General features: G+C 37.5%; 2 protein-coding genes across 2 annotated transcripts; one reads left to right on the top strand and one right to left on the bottom strand.

Moving 5' to 3' along the window:
• The first annotated feature begins 9,315 nt into the window (after positions 1-9,315).
• LOC100816898 (tubulin beta-2 chain-like) lies at positions 9,316-12,530 on the top strand. The gene is made up of 3 exons (XM_003516877.5): positions 9,316-10,066; positions 11,238-11,507; positions 11,614-12,530. Exons 1-3 carry the CDS (start codon positions 9,673-9,675, stop codon positions 12,297-12,299), a joined length of 1,350 nt encoding a protein of 449 aa, XP_003516925.1. The 5' UTR covers positions 9,316-9,672; the 3' UTR covers positions 12,300-12,530.
• A 979-nt stretch (positions 12,531-13,509) lies between these two features.
• LOC100816374 (L-type lectin-domain containing receptor kinase I.7) lies at positions 13,510-15,168 on the bottom strand. The gene has a single exon (XM_003516876.5). It carries the CDS (start codon positions 14,863-14,865, stop codon positions 13,819-13,821), a length of 1,047 nt encoding a protein of 348 aa, XP_003516924.1. The 5' UTR covers positions 14,866-15,168; the 3' UTR covers positions 13,510-13,818.
• Between the last annotated feature and the right edge of the window lie 5,121 nt (positions 15,169-20,289).

The raw sequence follows: 20,289 nt of genomic DNA, 5'->3' as shown, positions 1-20,289 counted from the left end.
AAAGTCTCCTAAGCCCTGAAAGACAATAGGGGAAAGTTGTTAGACAAGTGACCTCAGATATCTTAAGAAGGGGGGGTTGAATTAAGATATTCCAAACTACTTCCCCAATTTAAAATTTATTTCACTTTCTTTTCAAGTTATAGATTCCCTTAACAATGAACTTCTTAAATATTAATTCAAATAAAACAATTTGAATATGAATGTAAAGCAATAATAAACAAAGGAGATTAAGGGAAGAGAAAGTGCAAACTCAGATTTATACTGGTTCGGCCACACCCTTGTGCCTACGTCCAGTCCCCAAGCAACCCGCTTGAGAGTTCCACTATCTTGTAAATTCCTTTTACAAGTTCTAAACACACAAGGACAATCCTTCCTTTGTGTTTAGAATTCCTTTACAACAAGAGACCCACGGTCTCTTAATCCCTTAGAGAATGAGTAGAAGAAGAAGAATGAATCTCTCTAGAAAGAGATGGATTTTATAGATTGAGCGCTCAAATAATTCCTTAATGAGTTGCAATTGAATTGGCCAAGGAATCTTTAAGAGGATAAAACAATTTTGCTCTTTTAGAGAATTAACACTTGTTGTTCTCAAAAAACTCTGTGAAATTCGTGTCTCAAGTCACACATATATAGGCCTATGATAGCCATTCAATAACCACATAAAAAGATGTGACTATTGAGAATGTTTTCTGAAAAACTCCTCTGGTAATCGATTACAATAAGTGTGTAATCGATTACACTCTTTAAAATTTAAATTAAAACATTCAGAAACTGCTGGTAATCGATTACCATATATGTGTAATCGATTACAGAGTGCAAATTTTGAATTCAAATTTTAATAGCTATTGTAAATCAGTTTTGGCCACTGGTAATCGATTACATCCTCTGGTAATCAATTACCAGAGAGTAAATTTGTTGATAAAGACTTTTTTAACTTAAAATTCTTGGCCAAACCTTTTGCGATTTCAATAGGAATTCCCTTCCTATTTAATATCCTTTCTAAGACTCTATAGACTGTCTTGATTATCCATCTTGAATATCTCTAATTGCTTTGTCTTGAGTAAATCTTTGAGAAGCATATGATTCATGTAATCCTTTGGCATCATCAAAACTTTCAGCTTGATCCTTTGTCTACAAAAGTAAGCCCCAAACTACGAAGGGCCTTTCGTCGTAAAAAAGGCTTTCTCCGGAGGGGCCTTTGTGCTCGCCAACATGGATGACGAGGAAATACCTTCACCCATGAACTCCGACGTTGTCAAGCGATACTACGCTAAAGACCTGGGGCAATTAAGGAAGTCGCTGCATGTTTTTAATTTTTTGTGGTTTCCCTTAGGGATTCCTATCCTTTGTTTTTTTTTCTCATCGCAGTCTTTTAAGGGACGTAGGATTGGGGTTTCGTTGTTTTGATCCTCGCTTTGTGCCTTAAAAGATGCGTAGTCTTTAAATGACCCAAGCCCTTTTCGCTCAGTCCATAGGGGTGCCCCAAGCGCTTAATTAAGACTAAACCAGACAAGTTTTTGCTAAAGAATTATTGTGTTTGAAAATACTCATGCATACGCATGTACATGCATATTTTGTTACCTTGTGACCGGGACAGGATTGTTTTAAGCAATGGTCAAATACCGCGCCAAATCCAATACAAAGATGAATCAAGGTAAGTGGTAGCGTGATCACGATGTGCTGCGCCATGTTATTTCCTGCTTTCAGGTACTCAGGGACGGGCACGAATGGATGCTAGGCCCGTGATCAACAGATCGTTGTCCCACGTCCAGCTCTAGATGATCGAGAAGCACTACTAGGAGGCAGCGTAGTTATTTTTTCGCAAGAAATGGCTCCGAAGAAACTCTCCACGAAGAGGTCTAGAAGGGACGCCACTGGAGAAGGCTCCATTGCCGCCTCAGAGTTTGATAGTCACCGTTTTCGGAGTGTCGAGCACCAACAACGCTTCGAGGCCATCAAGGGATGGTCATTCCACAGGGAGAGGCGTGTCCAGCTCAGGGAAGACGAGTACCCTGACTTCTAGGGAGAGATAGCTTGCAGGCATTGGGCACGACTAGTGACCCCTATGGCTAAGTTCGACCCGGAGATAGTCATAGAATTTTATGCCAATGCCTGGCCCACTGAGGAGGGGGTTCGGGACATGCGCTCATGGGTGAGGGGTCACTGGGTCCCCTTTGATGCAGATGCCATCAGCCAGTTCTTGGGCAACCCGCTGATTTTGGAGGAAGACCAGTAGTGTGAATTCAGCCAGAGGAGGAGCCAGGCAGACGGTTTCGATGAGGAAGCCATCGCCCAGCTGCTGTGCATACCGGGGCAGGATTTCGCCCGGACCGTTGCAGGGAGGCGGGTGCGGATCATGCGCACCAGCATGACTACCTTGACCCAGATATGGATGACACTGCTGCTCAGCGATGTCTTGCCTAGTGACCACAACTCCGACCTCCCTCTGCCTAAGTGCCAGTTGGTGTATGTCATCCTGACACAGATGAGCGTTCACGTGGCCCAGCAAGCGACCAACCACCGTGGACATGTGCAGATACATGAGTGTCTTTACCGATTTAGCCTTAATCAGTAGGGGCAGGGTTCCGCCCCTTTTGTATGCCCTACCCCGGAGCAGTTTGGGGCTGAGGTCGCATGGCCTGGAGACTGGCCCGATGCCCAGGTAGGGGAGGAGCCTGCAGGATCCCCTGGTGTGGCGGATGAATCTCGTATGGATGAGGATATGACTGACCTGCTTGGTTTCTTGGGAGGGAGCGGAGCCACATGACCAAGGTCGCCACCCTTTTTAATTCCATTATGATTTACATTACTTCTTTCAGTTATTTGTTTTTTTGTGTGATCTAACGTTACTAAATTTAGTTATTGTTTCTGTTTCCACTGTGATCCGGCATTACGACTCTCGATTGTGTTGTCACTGTTTTTTTTTCATTGCGACATATCATTGCATTGTTTCCGTTTACTTGATGATTTGACGTAGGTAGGCCATGTGTACATTCGTTCGCACAACTTTTTAGAAAAGAAAAATATATACATATATGTGTGTGTGTGTGTGTGTGTGTGTGTGTGTGAGAGAGAGAGAGAGAGAGAGAGAGATCGCAGATGTCAACTTTGTCAGAAAAGGAAAAATAATAAATAATAAAAAATTATTTGGTTAACTAAAAGGCAGACACGCTTTTGAAAAGAAATAACTTTCAGCTTTTCTTTGGAAAAATTCGCCGATCGAAACGAAGGGTTTTTGTTGAAAAAAATGTGTATACGCCTGAAGGGTGAATGCTGTGAAAATTTTCCCGAACACCCAAAATGGACTCGGATGAACGCATGAATTGATAAAAGAACATGTTTTGGAAACACTGGGTTGACTTAAATAGGGAAAATGAATCCTGAGCCCTAGTGTCACCTGACCATAAAAACTTGATGCTTGAGTGTCCACATGGGTGCATGCATGACCAGTTTTGCATAAAATTTCCTAATCATTATTGTTGCATGTGTGTCATGGAAATAATGTGGGACATCCCTTTTATCCCTGAACCGCTAGCCAAACTAACACCCTAACATATATCATGTCCAGCCATTCTACAAGCCTTGAGCCAAAATCCCAACTCACCATAAACCTTGCCTTCAGAAGAAAGAGAAAGAAAAGAAAAAGAAAGTTCCCGACCAAAGATCGGAAGAAAGCAAAAGAAGGAAATTCCCAATCAAAGATTGGGAGAAAGCAAAAAAGAAAGAAAATTTCCGATACAGAATTGTCACAGGTAAACAAGAAAAGAAAGGAAACCACGACTTGCAGTGGTCCTCTCCCTTTGATCGCCAACCAAGATCTTGTGCGCTATCGACTTTCTCGCCCTGCACTAAACAAAAATAGAAAAAGGAAAGGCTTAAACACTTAGAACCAAATTCCTCACCAAAATATCATTCCCGAAAAATTCCTACTGATCCATGATCACGCATGTAATCTTTGATTTGATAGGAAATGATTTGCAAAATCAAGTCATGACATATCTATGGTTCGGAATTAGGATAAAACACTTACCTATGTGAGATTGATACACTTTGAGTGATTTTCTTTTGTTGGACCCAGTGTTTCCTCTAAATGGTCATTTAGAAACGAAGTGCTAACATCCCAAATCTCATTTATGATTATGAGAAAATTTCATCATCATACTCTCCTTCCCCAATAGACACATTGTTTTTCATCAAGAATCATATGTTGCTTTGATCAGTTGGAGGTTCTGTTTCTTTACTAAAACATGTTCGCATTTTAGTGAGAGAATACCGAGACTATTTTAGTCTCACAAAGCAAGAACTACGTTGGTCAGAATTCCTCATCACGATGAAGGATACATAGGAGCAAAAGCCCCACTTTTATCGACCGCCCCACCTTTCGCTATCGTGACTTGTGAGCTCGTTGGCACGCGGAGACGCCCTATACGGTAACCCGCACACACTCTTTTGCTATCCGTCAGACTCAGAGTCCAGTAGCACGCAGAGACTAACGTCGTCTTCTGCACCTTTTATCATCTAGAGACGGCGAGTCCAATGACATGCGGGGGTACCGTATGGTTATCTTCACCTTTTGTCATCTAGAGACGACAAGTCTGATGACATGCGGGGGTACCGTATAGTTATCCGCACCTTTTTTCATCCCGAGACAACGAGTCCGATGACATGTGGAGATACCCAAGTGGTTATCTACATGAACGTTTTCTATTAACCATGACCTGGGAAGTCAGGTGGTAGGCGGAGATACCTTATGGTCATCCACACCTTTCGTCAATCGAGGCAAACGAATTCGACGATATCAGGATGATGTTGGTTATTCGATTCTGATTATTTTCAAAATTTTTGCAGGTTTACTCTAGTCGTCCAGAGACATTCAAGCCCCAATGACGCATGAGATTCTTCTCTGCTTAGCGGGGACGATCAAGTGCGATAGCACGTGGAAACATCGTGGTTATCCCATTTTATCGCTTTCAAGACATTGAAGTTTTGTTGACGCTTCTGATGCCTTTTCTTTCTTTCTGAATGATAGGTTCCGCTGGTTGGGATATTGACCGGTTGAATGATGTTCCGCTTGAACGAAATTAGTGTCTTATCTTTACTTCGCTTTTATCTCCAATAAAAGGTAAGTAAAGAGGGGCAATTGTCATACCTTAATTTCGTCTGGGGGACCATTGTTTGGGGGCATGCAACCTTCACTTGACCGCCTTGAGGTACTTAACACCCATCGTTAGGTAATCCGTAAAGTTCCGCGACATTCCGAAAGTCAAAAAGAAGCATTGTTGCGTAATTCGTAAAGTTTCGCAACATTCTGGAAGTCAAAAAGAGCATTGTTGCATAATCCGTAAAGTTTCACAATATTCCAGAAAGAAAATGGATGTCGTTACAAAATCCGTAAAGTTTCGTGAGATTTCGGAAAGAAAACAACCAAAAACACAAAAATGGAGGGGTGAACTTATCAAGATAGAGGTGTAAATAGCAATTCGAATCTAGCCTTTCCAAAACATTTTGGAAGTTGGGTTGCTTAAGGAGGAAGCAACTGGGCAGCAAGCTCCTCCACGTTTTCGAAAAATGGTTTCCGAGGCTTCCGTAATGCTTCCGTAAAATTTCCAAAAACCTTGGGTAAGCATATTTCACTTAACATTGGTGAAAGGGAAGAGAAAAAAAAGATGAAATCAAATCCAAAACACTTCCGTAAAGCTTCCGTAACTTTTCCGTAAAGTACGAAAAGGGGGGTGAACTTAGTAATTTGGGTGCGCTTAGAAAGCTTCCTCAAGAAGCCTCTGGGCGGCAAACACCTTCCTTTTTCCCTATAAATAGGGGAGGGGGGCTGTTTCAAAAATATTCATGACCCCTAAGCTATGCATTTCGACTATTTTGGGCAAAAAAACACGTTTTCGTGAAGAAAAATCGAGTCGAAGTACTTCCGTAACGCTTCCGTAAGCGATTCTGTGGAAATTCTTCATCGTTCTTCACCGTTCTTCGTCGTTCTTCAGTCTTCAATCGGTAAGTTCCCGAAATCGAATCTTTCAATTCATTCTATGCACCCTTAGTGGTCCCTACTTGTTTTGTGTACTTTCACTTTCATTTCGCTTACTTTCAGTTTTCTTTTCTTCCATTTTTAATGTGCTTTAACCGTTTATTTAAGTCGTTTTCTCACCTAATAAATGATAAAATGAATTTCAACCAATCATTTGTGTTGTAATCTCGTTTAATCACTGTTAAAACAAAATCTAACTGATCGTTCACGTTGTAACCATGGTTAAACCAAAAAAGGCAAAATAATAATAAAATAATCAAAATATCTTGAAAAAATAATAATAAAATAATCAAAATATCTTTGAGTAAAATAATCAAAAAAATCAATCGGACGTTTTTCTTTGGAAGTTTCCTTGAATGAATTGACTAATAACCAAAGTGAAACTAAGGCTAAAATCAACTCACAAATCAAGCTTTGTCCGCAAAAATCACTAAAGACCATTTTAAGATCCAACGCCTTAAACGGTCCTCTTTGCTTTTATCGATTAACATGGACCGTTCAAAAGCATAAAATCAACATGTAACTTTACCGCTTTTGCAAGAACTACGTAGGTTTGATTTCCTCATCGCAATTGAGGATACGTAGGAGCAAAAGCCCCAGTTTTGTCGACCACCCCAAGAGATCGTTAATGGTCCAACGCCTTAACATTTCTCTACTTTAAAAAACCAAGAGATCGTTAATGTTCCAACGCCTTGATGTTTCTCTCCTTTCAAAATCAAAAGATCGTTTAATGGTCCAACGCCTTAAATGACCTTTTGTTCGATTAAAATATATCTTGCGAAAAAAGATAAAAACAACTTAACCAACGTTTAGTTCTCAAAGAACTACGTAGGTCTGATTTCCTCATCGCAATTGAGGATACGTAGGAGCGAGGGAAACACCCTTGTCGACCACAAAAAGATAAAAAATACAAAAAACATAAAAAGCATAAAAACACAAAAAGACATAAAAAGGGGAAAATAAAACATTTTGAAGTCATATTTGTACACTTGATTAAAGGTTGTTGTCCCTTGTGATGGACGTGGGGGGTGCTAATACCTTCCCCTTGCGTAAAAACAACTCCCGAACCTTTCACGCTTAAAGTTCGTAGACCACACCTTTCCGGTTTTTCCGACGTTTTCCTCGAATAAACGTTAGTGGCGACTCCGCGCTTTTTCCTTTCTTGGAAGACGCACCCGTGAGTCTCGCGTTGCCCTCCCGCCGAAGGGTAGGTTGCGACAAGTATGTTCATTCGTTGTATGGGCAAAGTGCTCGTCGCCCTAGGGGCATCTGACACGAGCCTCCAACTAGTTGTGGTCAACCTTCAGCTTTTTGAGTTCCTCCTCATGGCATCGCTTCATCTCCGCAATACGTGTCTAGAGTTTCTAAAAAGTGTTGGTGTCTATCATGGTTGTTGGGGGAGGATTGGAGCTTTCTAGAGGGGTCTTGCATCTGAGGCCAGACTGTATGCTAACCATTACTGGAAAAGAGGTCGTGGGGTAAGTTTTACTGCGGCCCCACAGTGGGTGCCAAATATACTTACCAAAATTTGGAGCTGATCGACATCAGGGTGGATGTGCCAAAGGTGGGCTCCACGATCTCGCATGTCGGACTGTGAGAACCCTTTGTTAGGAGGACAAGAAGAGGGACCTGCAAAACAAAGGACTCTCATGCTAAAGTAAGTACATGAGTTAGGTGAGAATGGAATGAAAAGGGTGAGATAAAACCTGATATTTATAGAGTCAGATAGGAACTTCAGGTCCTTGTTTGTTGGAGTTGTTACAATGATGTAAAAACCCTTATAGATAATTCCTAGCTTGTAGATAATAGCTAGTAGATAAGCTGTGGCTTATAGTTCATGTGTATCTTATAGATAATTAAGTACCTACCTCTTGATAAGGGGATAAGGGATTGCAACATTATCATTAATATTTAAATAATGAGGTATTAGAGATAATTTGTCAACCCAGTAGCCCAAATGCTAAGGGCGAGGTGTTCGTGCTCCTGTGCTAGGGCTGACATGCATATTGGAGCGCCACATCCATTTTGTGGACCCCGGACAATACACTAGTGATTCCAGAAACCACTGAATTGTGTTTATGTTGTTTATTTAATTGATTGAGGTGTTGGTGTTTATTTAAATATTTTATTTATTGAGAATGTTATGAGAATAAATTGTGATTGTTTTAATTTGACTTTTATTGGAGCATATATATATATATATATATATATATATATATATATATATATATATATATATATAGAGAGAGAGAGAGAGAGAGAGAGAGAGAGAGAGAGAGAGAGGATGTATCATATGAGAATAATTATCTTATGTGAGAATGAGAATGATTAGTCTCAACCATTAGATTAAAATGAAAGGTCAAGATTAAAACATTTTAAATTCAAATTGAAACTTTATTTAACCATAAAATTTTCATAAGATTTACCAAAAAAAAAATCAAATATCTTAAAGATTTAATTTACATCAAAATTGTCATTAAAATTATCACCATCACCGCCACCACCGCCACCACTATTATGATTGCCACCATGACTATTGTGATCGCCGTTGCAGAGATGCAAAATTTGGATTTAGGATTTGGTATTGTGAATCTACGAGATTGTGATTTGAAGTGACAACTTAGACAAGATTGCGATTTAAGGTTCTGATTATAAAAAATAATGAAATAGTCCACTAATTCGAGAGCCTTATACTTTGGCTCAATCTAAGTTGAGACTTGAGAGAGGTTCAATTACTAGTGAACCAAACCTCTTTGGAAGAAGCAATCTGATTTGAATCAAAACTAGTTTTAAAGCCATGTAATTTTATTTTTTCAAACCAATTTAAGTGTAAACCAATTTAGTTCCAGTTTGATTTTAGTTTGGTTTAGTCCAAACTATTTTTTACACATCCATATATGCAACAGTACATTTTAATAAACTCAGTTTCAAAATACACATATACATAAAATAACAAAAGATCATCTCAAAGAGTACTAGGTAAAAAATCCCCACCATCCAATATTTTACATTAATTAAATCTAATGATCCACACCTTTTGGCCCACCATACCGCCTGATTGATTAACTGAACCACCCTAGCCAATTCCCTTAATCAATCAAAACAATAAATTTGAGAAAAGGCTCCACTTTTTTGAGCAAACTCACTCACATCCCGCAAAATTAGACCAGCAAACTTGTCATTACACCCGTTTTAAATCTCTTTTAAACAAATCACAATATTAAATTCCCCAACATTTTAAATTAAATTCTCAGGACAAAAGTTTCAAATCTCAATAAAAACTCGTCCGTTTGAGTTTTGACTGCCACCCTCATCACACAAGAGAGAGAGAGAGAGAAACACTCACCCGCATAGGGTCCACAAAAAAACAGTACCCTCCAGCTGTACATTCAAATAATTTCAAATTTCAAAAGAACCCTCTCTCATCAAAATAAAAAAAAATTAAAAAAAAAATTCACAGCTCACACCCGTTTACCCCACCCCCATAATCAAAATCCAACCGTTGCAACAAGAAGCCACCAACTTTCTCTATATAAAATCACCCCTCACCCACATCTTACACCACTCAATCCCAAAACCCTCTTTTTTCTCTCTCTTGCAAAACCTAATTTTCATTTCTTCCCTCAAATTTCAAAATGCGTGAGATCCTTCACATCCAGGGTGGCCAATGCGGCAACCAGATCGGCGCCAAGTTCTGGGAGGTGGTTTGCGCGGAGCACGGGATCGACCCTACCGGAAGGTACGGTGGGGACTCGGAGTTGCAGCTCGAGAGGATCAATGTCTACTACAACGAGGCCAGTTGCGGTCGGTTCGTGCCGCGCGCGGTTCTCATGGACCTCGAACCGGGCACCATGGACAGCGTCCGGTCCGGGCCGTACGGGCAGATCTTCAGGCCCGACAACTTTGTGTTTGGGCAGTCCGGGGCAGGGAACAACTGGGCCAAGGGGCATTACACTGAGGGTGCGGAATTGATTGATTCCGTTCTCGATGTTGTGCGCAAGGAGGCTGAGAACTGCGATTGCTTGCAAGGTATGTGAGGGGGTTTCATGGGTAAAGGTTGCATCATTTTAGGGTTTTGTGGGTGGGTTTTGAATTGGTTGTGTGAATTTGTTGAGTGAATGAAAGATGGTTCGTGTGATGGAAGGGTTTTGTCGTTGGTTCGCAAATGATGGTTTGTGAGTGGTACCTTTTGTCTAAAGGTGGAAACTTTTTAGGGTTTTTTGGGTGGTTTTGAATTGGGTGTGTCATGGACTTTGTTTAAGGGTTTTATTGGTGTTTTTGGGTTTTGCATGTGTTTTTCTTGAAGACGGTAGCCTTAGATGTGTTTTGTGGCTGATTTGGAATCATGTTGATTTTTTAAATGAAAGTGGTTATTTGAAGGATTTTGTGGTTGATTTTTTAGATGAGAAGTATATTTTGTGGTCGATTTTTGAAATGGTGTTTATTTCCAGGGTTTGGGGTTAATTTCTGAGATGAGACGTTTATGTTGTGTTTGAAATTTTAAATGGAGGTGTTATGTGGGGTTTTTTTTTTGGTAAAGGTTGCAGCATTTTAGGGTTTTGTTGGTGGGTTTTGAATTGGTTTTGTGGGTTTCATGGAGAAGTTTATGAGGGTTTGTTGGGTTTGTTTTTAGTGTTGTGGGTGGTTTTTTGGTTTTTCGAAATTAGGGTGTGGGGTGGTGGTTTTCAATTCTTTGTGTGAATTTGTTGAGTGAATGAAAGATGGTTTGTGTGATGGAAGGGTTTTGTGGGTGGTTCGCAAATGAGGGTTTGTGAGTGGCTACCTTTTGTCTAAAGGTGATAGCTTTTTAGGGGTTTTGGGGTGGTTTTGGATTGGGTGTGTCATTGACTTTGTTTCTAAGGGTTTTGTTGGTGTTTTTGGGTTTGCATGTGTTTTTCTTGAAGACGGTTGTTATCTTTGTTAACTTGATGTGTTTTGTGGTTGATTTGGAAACATGTTGATTTTTGAAATGGAAGTGTTCATTTGGAGGGTTTTGTCTTTGATTTTTGAGATGAAAAGTATATTTTATGGTTGATTTTTGAAATGATGTTTATTTCCAGGGTTTGGGGTTGATTTCTGAGATGAGAAGTTTATGTTGTGTTTGAATTTTGAAATGGAGTTGTTTATTTGGAGGGCTTTGTGGGTGGGGATTTGAATGTTTGTTCTGTGATTGTTTTTGAGATGTTTCTTCTTGTTGCAGGTTTTCAAGTGTGCCATTCCCTGGGGGGAGGAACTGGATCAGGAATGGGAACCTTGTTGATTTCTAAGATCAGGGAAGAGTACCCAGATAGAATGATGCTTACTTTCTCTGTTTTCCCATCTCCAAAGGTTTCAGACACTGTTGTGGAACCCTACAATGCTACTCTCTCTGTTCACCAGCTTGTTGAAAATGCAGACGAGTGCATGGTGCTTGACAATGAAGCTTTGTATGACATCTGCTTCCGTACCCTCAAGCTAACCACCCCTAGCTGTAAGATTTTACAAATCCCATATAACCGTTTTTACAATCAATATTAGGGAGTTTGTCCAATTGTTCAATGAGGATATACTGACTGTGTTGTTTCGTTCTTGTGCAGTTGGTGACTTGAACCATTTGATCTCAGCGACAATGTCTGGTGTCACTTGTTGTTTGAGGTTCCCTGGTCAGTTAAACTCTGATCTGCGAAAGCTTGCAGTGAACCTCATTCCCTTCCCGCGGCTCCACTTTTTCATGGTGGGATTTGCTCCTTTGACATCTCGTGGCTCTCAGCAATACAGAGCCTTGAGTGTTCCAGAGCTCACCCAGCAAATGTGGGATTCCAAGAACATGATGTGTGCTGCTGACCCTCGACACGGCCGCTACCTCACTGCCTCAGCCATGTTTAGAGGAAAGATGAGCACCAAGGAGGTCGATGAACAAATGATCAATGTGCAGAACAAGAACTCCTCATACTTTGTGGAATGGATTCCCCACAATGTGAAATCCACAGTCTGTGACATTCCCCCAACCGGCTTGAAGATGGCTTCAACATTCATTGGCAACTCTACCTCCATTCAGGAGATGTTCCGTAGAGTGAGTGAGCAATTCACTGCTATGTTCAGGAGGAAGGCCTTCTTGCATTGGTATACCGGGGAAGGCATGGACGAGATGGAGTTCACTGAGGCTGAGAGCAACATGAACGATCTTGTGTCAGAGTATCAACAGTACCAGGATGCCACTGCTGATGAGGATGAGTATGAGGAGGAAGAGGAGGAGGAGGAGTATGGCCAACATGATATGTGATTTTGAACTTGGTAATGTATTGCGGTGGCTTGAAGATGTATAACATGCCGCAACTTCCTGTTGCCGGTTGATTGTCTCTTTTGAGGGGATGGTTCTGTTCCGGCTAGATCTAGTTTCCATTACTGTTCTATAAAACTGGTTCTGTTTGTTTCCGTTTTTATGTAACCTGTTGTTTGTAGGGAAGACAATATGAAACTGCTATTATTTTAAAGCTCTAAATGTTCAATCCAACTAAATGCCCGATGATTGGTGTTTCTTTTTTACGCCTTGCACTCTTTTATGCATATCCTGAAAAAGAATTTATTCAACCGAATCATTTTATTGGAGGTTGCTGTTCTGTTAGTTTGAAGTGAAAAAGAATCTATTCAAACCAAGTATTTATTGAACCAACTTGTAGGACAAATCGCAAGCGGGAGAGTTAATCAAAGTCTTTGTCAAGTCAAGTTTTTAATAGAAAAAAGGCTCCCTCGTGCCGATAAATGAAATTTGTCCGGGAGTGAAATTTAAATTTTATGGGAGAGAGCTTGCGTTGCGTGTGTTTGAATTTCCCGACGGCTCTAAATTTTCAACTCAGCATAAGACTTTTTGTGCACTAGTTGATGATGCCATTTTTACCTTTCTATCAATTTTTTACTTGAATTAGAGTAATTCAAATATTATTGTTCTGAATTTATGTTGCCTTGTTGTCAAATATTGTGTATTTGTGACACTTTATTTCGTTTAAAGATAATTGAGATTCTTAAAATTACAGTGCCACAAGGCTCTATGTAGCATTTATTCTCATAATCTCCGTACTCTCCAATTAGGCTATTGTGATGTATACTGTAATAACAAATTTAAAGATTTAGACGTAGGCTACATAAATGGCTCGAAAGAATAGAGCTGTAGAGGATTATGAGAACAAATTAGGCCATTGTGATGTATACTGTAATAACAAATTTAAAGATTTAGACGTAGGCTACATAAATGGCTCGAAGGAATAGAGCTGTAGAGGATTTCAACACTACTGCATTTACAAGTATGGAAGAGGAAATATTAGAGGGGGTCACATTTTTTACAATTTTCTCTTGGATAATAATAGTCAGAAAAACCATAAGTAACACAAGGCTTTTTTTTAGTAGCTTTTATATCTCCATAGACTTTACAATCTTCTCTTGAATGGAAAGGAACCATAAGTCGTAAGAGAAGTAAAATTTGTAGGTATAAATTATTACCAAACAAAGTCCAAGTAACCAATTCATTGATATAGGTTGATAGTGGTTATACTCATACAATGATATCTATGTCGACAACATCATATAGTACATTAATAACCTCAATTTGGGCATGTTTCAAAAAAGTAAGCAATCTTTAACACAGTTGGATCTCAATCTCAATTTGATAAACAATGGACAACGTCAGGAAAGAGAACCATGGCCCTTTACCAAGACTACTACTACAATAGAGCAAAACCTAAATACAAGACAAGCTAAATTTACAAACACAAGCTTCCTCCAATCTCTTCCTTCATGAGGTTCTTCTACTTCTTACCATCTTCGATGGTTTTATCTACAACAATTCTGACATTTTTCCTATATTCAACATCTACAGGTTGCACAACAGATTCCTCTGGCACCACAGCACGTTTATTGTTGCCAAAGATGGTCCACAAGTAAAGCACAATAAATGCTGTCAAAGCTCCACATCCAGTACCAAATATCATTGCAGCAAGAACTCTCAAAAAGCAATCACTCCTTTGTTTAACCACTGGACTTTCAGTGTTTTTGACAAAGACCTTTGGATCCAAGGGCTCTGAATGCATTGAATGTGGGAAATTCCTCAGAACAAAGCTCCATGAATATAGAAAGCATGCTTGAGAGTCATTCCCCTTCACAGAACTAAAACCCACCAACATTTCTTTCTCCTTCAACACATTTGACAAGTCAATTGATTGCCACAGCAATGGATAAGATGGCCTCGATTTACCATGCTGACTCAGTCTCACTTCTAAGCGCTTTGAACTAGCTTCATAGTCAATCCAAACATGCAACTTTTCTCCAATAGAGGTGTTACTTTTTTTAGCAACAAAACCACCAATATTCATGTTGACATGACAACTAGAAGAAACCCCTTTTCTACCACCCTTTGAGGCACTAAACTCAACACCAACAACTTCAAATTTTCTACTATTCAACCCATAAGAACTTTGATAAAACATATCACCTTCAGAACCCTTTGGAGCCATAACAAAAGCCAAGCCACCCCCATCTTCCAATGAGACTGAAAATGCAAAGTAAGTAGAAAAAGACACTAATTGCCTTGGTTTACCTTGAAAAAGCTTGATGGGTTTCTTGTACATGACTCTCCCAGTGTCTCCTGAACTCCCAGAGCCAGAGAAATGAATCCCAGACCCTTCGTTGAGAACCTTTGCATTACCAAAAAGGGCCACGTTGGGCGTAAATTTCAGATCTTTTCCAAAGCCAGCATAATAAAACAGAGGAATTGGGTCAAAAGCTAGGGTTTTGAGGAACAAAATGGAGAAAGTGAAGGCCCTGAAGTAATAATGGGAAGTGGGAAATGGTGCCATAATTGAAGTGGGGTGGTTTGGTTTGAGATGAATGAACGAATGAATCTTGCTGGTATGTGACCCTAGGGTTGGTGAGTTGATCCCATTTGCATCAAAAGGTAGAATCTGTGATTTTTAGAGGGTTGAGGGAAGAAAGCATAAGAAGAAAGAAAGTAAAGACATATTGGGGAAGTTGGGTTGGAGGTTGTGAAAATTTAATATATTTTACTAGATTCTGCAACTTGGTGGTTCACTTTTTCTCAGTGGCAGATGACCAAGGGAATATAATCAAAAGCAATTTTTGTAAAAAATAAAAGCAATATTTTTCTTTTCTTTTGCAGTTTGAGGCTTTCCTTTTGCAATATTTGAACTCACAACCTTAGGTAAATTCATAAATCACTGGCTTAAGTTGTATTTGATTTTTTAAATTCTGGGTTCACTGTGGACCACTCCATTAATTGTGAATGTGCTTTTAATTTTTGGTCTTGTGGTGTTAGGTCGTAGAAGACTAGAGGTAGATTCCTTGTTCGAGCTGGCTAATATAACCGTATATGAATCTCCCTTAAGTTGCTTAAATTTGCTGTTTTACGGATTTTATTATAACATTATTTATTATTTTACATAACTTCATTAATTTTTAATTTTTAACCCTAGAAAAGTTATTTTTAGCAGTGCAGTTATAAAAGATTCACCAAATGGATCCAACAAATTATCATACATTTTTAACAAAATTAGTCTTACAATAGTAGCAATATTTAACAATTTAAATTTTACAATTAGTTTGAAGAATTTAGAATATACCAAAGAGAGAAATAAGAAAAAAAAAAGGAAAAAACTGAGATAAGATAATTGATGTGATGGAGAGTAACAGAAAGAAAGTGATTTATCACCAATAGGTTGGTTGAATGATACGAGTATAATTGTGGTTGTTTACATATTAGTGCTTTCATAAAATAGTCATTTGTTGAATGTTTTACGGAGAAATTTGTCAGCGAGAGTGTGACGGGCTAAGAAATCCTAAATAGCACAGTAATGGTGATTAAAAAAATAACAAGACGAGTGAAAGGCAGAAAATTTGAAGCAAACAGGGCATGTTATGGTATAATGACAGCAAATCAATGCATGGCTCAAATCAAATATTAAATTTTGGTTCTGTATAAACGTGGCAAAATGCAGACGAGGTTTGCTTGCCTCAAACAAAAATTTACGGGTTACACGATATAAAAGTATGAACTATGGAGTAGAGTTCTAGTATTTTAGAAGGGAAAAGTGGAAAACATGACAACAAATGAACAATGTCCATTAAAAAAATGGAGATATCATTAGTTTAGTCTTAATTACCATTTTCCGTAATCTAGTCTTAATTATCGTTATGATGATAATTGGATGAATAATCTTGATTATAATGTCCTTACGGTTGGTCATCATGGATTGGATTATCTAAAGTATTCGACCATCACGGAATGTATCTGGCTATTCGACCAATCATATACCATAGATCCTATCTTAGCACTTAGTGACTTGAATATCCGTATGTCTTGGAACAATTCTTCTAAGAGGGTATTCGGTCATTTAGCCAGCTAAATACTTGGACATTTTCCAATAACGCAATCTCGAAATGAAAACTCTTTTTGCGTGTTCGGCTATTTGGTTAGTCGAATACACTTCCGCTATACCCAATTAAGTGAATTTGTTTTTCATCACTAGTAAAGTATATATCCAGTCTTCCAAGGGTTTCATTTTCCCACTTTAATGCAATTTGTTTAAACTTATTTGTTGAAATAAGTATTTATTTAAATAAAATAAATAACTTTCTTTTTTGTATTTGTCTAAAATATTTCTGTTTTTAAAAAAATTCTACTTATTTTAATAAGTGAATCCTATTTATTTTTTAAAAATTACTTATATAAAAAAACACTTATTTTTTTAAGTTTAAACAAACTTATCCAATATTATTACCAACTAGTTATTGTGAAAACGTAAATGTAGTAAATTACAAGTAATTATTTATTTGGAAATATTATAAAGTTGTGACTTGTGAGGGAGGTTGACAAATGCCAAACTCAAGCAAAACATTCCGTAAATTGGTTCCATTTTGCTGAAAGGGGCTCATATTCATATGTATTTATCTTGTTCACACCCTCCACCTCCACGCCACATCACGACACACTTTCTCATTTTGCGTTAGACAAGGAGAAAGTAGGTGGGGGTGAGTTGTGCTTGCTTGTGCGCCGTGCCCACTTTGGCATGGGCGAACGAACGAAGCTCACTCTTCAAACTAATCTCGCGTGCTTTCTTGTCTTTGTTCTTTTAACTCAACAAAGAATTATGTTAGTTACCGTGACATTTTCATTCACCTACACCTTGTCGTGCTTCAAGTGTTTGGTGGATGGTTTTTATTTTATTTTTCAAGATAAGAAAATGGCAGCTAAAATATTGTTCCTATGATTAATCATGCATTTTTTATTGAGTTATTTGGTGTAGAGGTTAGTTGGTGCGTGAACAATTTATAAAACGCTCTTTAATTTAAGTAGGCTGTAACATTTGAACTGCTGTGCTCACATGCACACAACCAAAATGTACTTAACATGTGAAAGATTAAAAAAACACTTCAGTTCAATTATTTTCATTATTATATCAATTATGTGTTCTTGTGCATGTATTATAAAATGATTTTGTTTGCAACAAATTGGGAATTGAGAAATTAGTCTATACATCTGTAAAAAAAATTATATTATCATTTAATCATAAATAAAAAAAATGACTTTTCTAATAATTATTTTAAAAATTATTCCTACATTTATTATAATTTTTAATTAGTTGACCATGTAAATTTTTTTACACTAACAATGCTTAGAAATTAAACCCCCACTAAAGTGGTAACAAATGCAATAATATTGAATATATAATTATGAAAAATTGTACACCCATAACAAATTTAAATTTAACTTTTAACCCAAGTTGGCCTAATAGTAAGAGATTTGAATAATATGTATCAAATCTTAAATTCGATCTTTATTGTTGTTATTATAAAAATAAATGATTAAACTTTTAATTTTTTTTATAACTATAATATTGATACAAAATAATCTCATCGAAAATAACAACTAATTTTCATCCAGGACTATAAGCACATACATGATAGATATTTTGTTCTTAATACTATTTATTCTATAACCAAAATTGAAATTCGAACATGGAGAACTTAGTTAAGGGACATAATGCTACGAGTTTGCGTTTGTTGTTGGTATTGAGCTTTTAAATCTATGTGCAGGGGTTAATGTAAAAATAACATTAAACTTATTCCCCATGCTCATTCATTCAAAAAGTGTAAAGATATTACTTGAGTCGGTTTTCTCCTCCCCGTCTTCAAGTGTTTGTCGTTTGGTCCCAACCGATCAGGGTGTTGCTCTTGACACATGTTTGCGTCGAATGTCAAATGAAAGCAATGAAAGGATATATGGGTTTTGACGTAGGGCCAAGACTTTGTGTGTTGCAGCATTATTGTCAATAATTATATTTATATAATCATATTATAGCATACCGAATAATTTGAATTGCAATTCAATCGGAATTGGTGTGATTGGTGAATGGTGAACTGGATGGAATCCTACCTAGCCTTCTTATAACATTCACTATGTTCCCTTGGTAGAGAAAAAAAATACTATCATTTATTTGCATGGCAATTTTTATGATTGTTCTCTCCTTCTCTCTCTATAAGTATCTTTCAAAATTTTAATTAAGAACTTTATTAAATTTTATAGTGCAGCAAAGACATCCGAAAGATCCTCTTAAAAACCGATTCATAAAGGGGTGGCCTACCCAGCTATATAAGCATTTATCATGTTTATGAATCATCCGATGTGAGACTCTTAACACGCTCCCTCGAGGCAGGGCTCGTCATCACAAAGCGAGGACTGACGACACCCACCGGGCAGAATATGGCTCTGATACCATATTAAATTTTATAGTGCAACAAAGACATCCGAAAGGTTCCCTTAAAAATCGGTTCGTAAGAGGGTGACCTACCCAGCTATATAAACACTTATCATGTTTATGAATCATCCGACGTGAGACTCTTAACAAACTTTTGTGTGTGTTACTTTTTTAAAGCAAGAACCTAATTAAGAATACAAATACTTTGTTTAAACAAAGCAAGATTCAAAACTACTTGATTATGTTTCTTTCTGTCTGTTTAAATGTCAATTTTAAATGTTGTTTGTGCTCATAATGTTATCTAGGTGTATTAGAAGTTAATGATATTGGTTCAGTGTCATCATGTCATATTCGTTAGCATGTTTATGCTAAGTGATATTGATGGCCCACCTAAGTTAGTGACTTAGTGTGCACGTTGAACAGTTTTACATATTTCTCAATAAAATAGTTTCTTTATTTACTTTCTTTGTACACATAAACAATAGCAAAAAAAGAAGTTAGAATCAAACAAAGATCATGCTTTTTCTGGGGGCATAATTAATTAACAGACTGTGGAAAATATTAAGAATCAAAATTGCACATCTCATGATAAATTAACATCCTTAAGAATTTAAGGAATCTGGATTAAAAAGGCCACAAATACAATAAATAAACAGTATTAGACCACCATCAATCATGATTTGAATGATAAAGGTTCATTCTCACAAACATAGCTCATGTGGTTTGACGAAGAATGATAGGGTTTCAAGAGGAAGTCTTTCATTGGTCAAGACACCAAATTCTATTTTTATTTTTTATACGTATATTAAAGTTGACCTTATGACTGAAAACCCTATGAACTGCCCTTAATTGGTCAAAGGAAAATACGTTTAGATTCTACACTTTCTAGAAGAGTTTATTTATTTTATTTTATTTTTGTCATACTTTTCTATCACTCCCTAGAACTTTTTATGCTGGACGAAAAACAGAGAAAATGTAATACCAAGTAGTAATCTCATCAGCATCAATTTCCTCTGATCAGTCAAATTGTTTCTCTTTGGTGATCAATGTTTCATTTTAAATTTCACTCAATATTAGATTTCAACTGTTTTCAAGAATAATTTATAAACACTTTTTTCCCTCATACTATCAAGACATCTTTTAGTAAATGTAAATGATGGTTCATTGAGTATTAAAACAGATAATATTTTAAATGAGATAATTTGAAAGATCTCTGAGAATTTAAGGTTGGAACATTAAACAAATGGTCAATTTGCATGCCATGAAAATCGAAAGCTTCCAACTTGAGTTACTATGTTGAAAAACTTTGAGGTACATGATTTTGTGAGTATTTGAAATTAATTTTGTAAAATTTATGTTAAGTATAATTGATTTTGAAGTGATGTAATTTTATGGTTTATTTTAAAAATAAGTTAGTAATAAAACTTGGTATAAATATTTATCAACATATATAATGTATAAGCTAAAATGTTAGTTATATAAAAAGTGATAAACAGTTGGAAGTGGATT

This window comes from Glycine max, chromosome 1, assembly GCF_000004515.6.
Source record: "Glycine max cultivar Williams 82 chromosome 1, Glycine_max_v4.0, whole genome shotgun sequence".
NCBI classification, from domain to species: Eukaryota; Viridiplantae; Streptophyta; class Magnoliopsida; order Fabales; family Fabaceae; genus Glycine; species Glycine max.
The sequence above is the reverse complement of the archived record's forward strand: the minus strand, read 5'-3'. Positions and strand labels throughout refer to the sequence as shown.

Coding starts and splice junctions, on each gene's coding strand:
- LOC100816898 (XM_003516877.5), top strand. CDS start 9,673: ATGCGTGAGATCCTTCACATCCAGGGTGGCCAATGCGGCAACCAGATC. Junction 10,067..11,237: donor GAACTGCGATTGCTTGCAAG/GTATGTGAGGGG, acceptor TTCTTGTTGCAG/GTTTTCAAGTGTGCCATTCC. Junction 11,508..11,613: donor CAAGCTAACCACCCCTAGCT/GTAAGATTTTAC, acceptor GTTCTTGTGCAG/TTGGTGACTTGAACCATTTG.
- LOC100816374 (XM_003516876.5), bottom strand. CDS start 14,865: ATGGCACCATTTCCCACTTCCCATTATTACTTCAGGGCCTTCACTTTC.